Consider the following 3711-nt stretch of genomic DNA (forward strand, 5'->3'; position numbering starts at 1 on the left):
TTAGATTTTTCTCCTTTTGCTCTTTCTTTTGGTTTGTTATTTTGTTTGTATTTCCTTTTAATTCCTGTAAAACACTCTGTATTACCTTGTTGCTGAAAATGTGCTGTGTAAATAAAATAACCTTTACCTTTCCAGGGACTGTCTCTGGAAGTTCTTCCTGCCGGCCGACTATCAGGCCATGAAGGTGAGCGAAGTGGCCCAGCCAGGAAAAGCCCGGCAGATCCAAGCCTTCGAGCTTCGCATGAACATCATCGCTGACGCCACCATCGATCTGCTCTTCACCAAAAACAGGGTGACTCTGGTTCCCTCTGATCCCTCTTCCTCCTGCTGTTCTGTCTCTATGCATCAGTTATTGATATCACTTCATGTTTTATTCTCTTTCAAACTGTCCTCCATGGGAAAGGAATATTCAAAACTGACAGGATCGTCCTTTTCTTCCCTCCTTTGAGCATTTTCTGTTTGGGTTAGGCTGCTCTCCTTTATTTTTAGTCTGTGATAATGAGACATTTCTGTTTGCTGTCTTCCTCCTCTGCTCTGTCTTCATCGCTGTTGCTAGGAAACCAATGCCATCCACGTGAACGTAGGCGCAGGCTCCTACCTGGAAGTCAACATCCCCATGACTGTGGGAGAGAATGGTAAGTAGGAGCAGAAACATCAGTCGACCACGATGCCAGCAGACGTCTCCATGGCTCCGGGTTAGATTTAAAGAAACAGCAGCACCTCATCCTTTATGCTATTTGCAAAGGTTAGGGTAGAGTTTGGCTTCTTGCAGCTAGAAGCGTTCGATTCCCGGCCCGGGGTCTTTCTGCATGGAGTCTGCATGTTCTCCCTGTGTATGGTGGATTCTTCCTCTCACAGTCCAAAAATATGACTGTCAGGTTAATTGGTCTATCTAAATTCTCCCTATGCGTGTTTGTCTGTCTGTCTCTGTGTTGCCCTGCGACAGATTGGCGACCTGTCCAGGTGACCCCGCCTCTCGCCCAGAACGTTAGCTGGAGACGCAGCAACAACCCTCCTGACCCCACTAGAGACAAAGGGTGTTAGAAGACGGATGGAAGTTGCTTTATGTATAAAACTCTTTCCTACGGTTAAAATTGAGAACTATGCGCAGACGTCTGCAGCTGTGCGGCTGGACACACTCTGGTAGCTTCAGATTTTCCTTAAAAAAAGAAAAGAATCATTTCCCCTATGGCTTTAGGCTCAAAGGATCAAAATCCGCCAATTCATTTTTAGCTACAGAAAAATGCCAAGCCGTGAAATAAAGGCAAACTGACCATTAACATTTAGGCTTTGCGTGCCCTTTGACCCCCACAAACTCACACTGATGTGCACTACATACAAGATGTTTTGACACAAAAGGTAATTTTTTTCTTCATAATTTTGTTAATAGTAAAGAGGGTTGGATAATAAAAAATACAATAACTATTAATTTCTATATTTAAAGGAATCAGGAGCTAGTTCTGCTAACCAAAGCACTATCACTCTAAAGCTGAAGCACTGTCTCAGCTTTGCCTTTGGAGGTTTTATAAACTTGTTAAACTTATAAATGTCACATCATGCATCTTATTGCAGCCATTATTAATTGCAATACTCATATATTTGTACAGACTAACTGGGATTCAGTTTGCTGTGAAGTTTTAAAATTTAAATATTTTTAATTGTGACATGTTCTCAGAACTTCTGTGTTGCATTTTTTTCACTCCCCAGGGAAACAGAAAGTCATGGATAATTAAAACTTCCTGCTTTCATAGGTAAAGGACGAGTGAGTTTCAGTCATGTAGATTTTTGCAGGAGTTTTTGTGGCTGTGCTGCGTTGCAGCCGTAACCTTTGGAGCGAATGTTCCTCTGGGTTCTGAATAGAGCTTATTGACAGGAAGCTGTAAGCAGAGCAGAGAGGCGAGTTTGGACCAGAGGAAGTGTGTTTTGTTGTCGCCATTGGCTGTCAAAGCACAAGCAGAGAGCTGGTCGATAGGCTGCCAGCTGGGACTTTATGCCACAGATCATGTTGAGGTCAAACTCTCAAAGGTCAACCAAACCGAGTTAGCTTCATCAGGCTGACAACGAGGACTCTCCTCTCTCTGCAGGCTACTCCCCCACCATCAAAGGCCAGCTGCTGCACGTGGACACCACCAGCAGCATGCAGTACCGGACGCTGCTGGAGGCCGAGATGCTGGCGGTAAGCAGCTGCCCCGTCGCTGCCCCACTGCACCACCCCGCCCCGCTGACCTGAGCTTTGTGTTGCAGTTCCACGTGATCGCCAGCTACCCCCGTGTGTGGAACATGCCCCAGTCCTGGCAGTGTGAGATCGAGGTCTACAAAGCCACGTACCACTTCATCTACGCCCAGAAGAACTTCTTCACAGGTCAGCAGCGCCAGATTGCGTTTCCGCACAATGACTGAGACCGGATCCTCAGTCTGTTTCTGTCCACTCAGATCTGATCAAGGACTGGGCGAGCGACAGCGCGCCGGATATCTACTCCTTTGTGCCGTATTCCTGGAAGTTTAAGATCTTATTCCACCAGTTTGAGATGATTTGGGCGGCAAACCAGCACAACTGGATCGACTGCTCCACCAAGCAGCAGGAGAACGGTGAGCAAGCCGCTCTGCATGAACCGTTCCCGTCCTTCAGCAGCTCTCATCACCATAACCTGGTCAGACATCAGCAGGAAGTTAAAGTATCATCGTAACAAACGCAGATTCAGCTTCAGAGAGTAAATTTGTTTCTGTGTGGACTATTTAAACTTCTTGTTCCAGCAGCTTTAGCTGCGGTAACTTGGTTAAAGGGTTCTTATGCTGATGATGGCGGAGTGATGTTGAGGTTTTGCCGGTGGGGTTAGCTGATCGATCAGCTGATCGATTGCGTTGTTAACCTGCAGTGTACCTGGCGGCCTGCGGCGAGACGCTCAACATCGACTTCACGCTTCCTTTCACCGAGTTCGTCCCCGCCACCTGCCACACCCGCTTCAGCCTGAGGGTGAGTCCGTCTGCAGCCTCTGGTTCTGCTCTGATCGGTCCAGCTCTGAACATGGCCGCCACCGCGTCTCTCCCGCAGGCTGAGGACACGGACATGCGGCTGTCGCTGCCGGAGTGCCACCCCAGCCGCTACCCGCTGCTCACCCTGGCCAAGGACTACCAGAGTGTCAAGCTGCCCGGCGACGGCGAGGGAGCCCCATCCTCCAAAACCAGCAAGCCGCGCTGGAGGAACATCACCAAAGCAGAGTGAGGCATGCTGGGACAGCCAGTATGGCAGGCCAGCTTAGCATTTAATCACCACTATGACAGATGTCTCTTTTTTATTAATCACCAATTAGTGTGTATACAACAAACCTCACAGACTGACAAAGAGCAGGAAGGGTGTTGATCTGCAACATAATTAACCAAATAATAGAACAAATAACAGCAACAAAAACAAACAAGGAATGGATGCATTCAAAACAAAACACAATCTAATGCAGTGGTTTCCAAACTATTTCTGGCCCCCCATGGCTTACAGATGGCTGTCTGGTTGAACGATGTGTGTGAGCGAAGGGGGGATTCTTAGAGACTCCCTGATATACTCAGCCCTGCTCCAGACGAACAAGGAGGGGAATCAACTTTTTGGGGGGCAAAATGAATCGTAGCTGAACATGGACAACACCAGTAGCTTAAGCTACTTGTTAAGCTACAGGTTCTGTATTGATATTAGCTAGTCATCTTTTAGCTAACATTACC

At 47.4% G+C, this 3711-nt stretch overlaps 1 protein-coding gene across 1 annotated transcript in view; it reads left to right on the plus strand.

Moving 5' to 3' along the window:
* LOC103132255 (uncharacterized protein KIAA1109-like) overlaps positions 1 to 3711 on the plus strand; it is an 18912-nt gene that overhangs the window by 9912 nt on the left and 5289 nt on the right. The window contains exons 11-17 of the mRNA XM_007544025.2: positions 136 to 292; positions 557 to 635; positions 2085 to 2176; positions 2245 to 2362; positions 2434 to 2589; positions 2877 to 2974; positions 3053 to 3219. Coding sequence (XP_007544087.2) covers positions 136 to 292; positions 557 to 635; positions 2085 to 2176; positions 2245 to 2362; positions 2434 to 2589; positions 2877 to 2974; positions 3053 to 3219 — 867 coding nt within the window. The remainder of the gene's footprint in view (positions 1 to 135; positions 293 to 556; positions 636 to 2084; positions 2177 to 2244; positions 2363 to 2433; positions 2590 to 2876; positions 2975 to 3052; positions 3220 to 3711) is intronic.

The sequence above is a fragment of the Poecilia formosa genome, unplaced genomic scaffold (assembly GCF_000485575.1).
Source record: "Poecilia formosa unplaced genomic scaffold, Poecilia_formosa-5.1.2 Scaffold972, whole genome shotgun sequence".
NCBI classification, from domain to species: Eukaryota; Metazoa; Chordata; class Actinopteri; order Cyprinodontiformes; family Poeciliidae; genus Poecilia; species Poecilia formosa.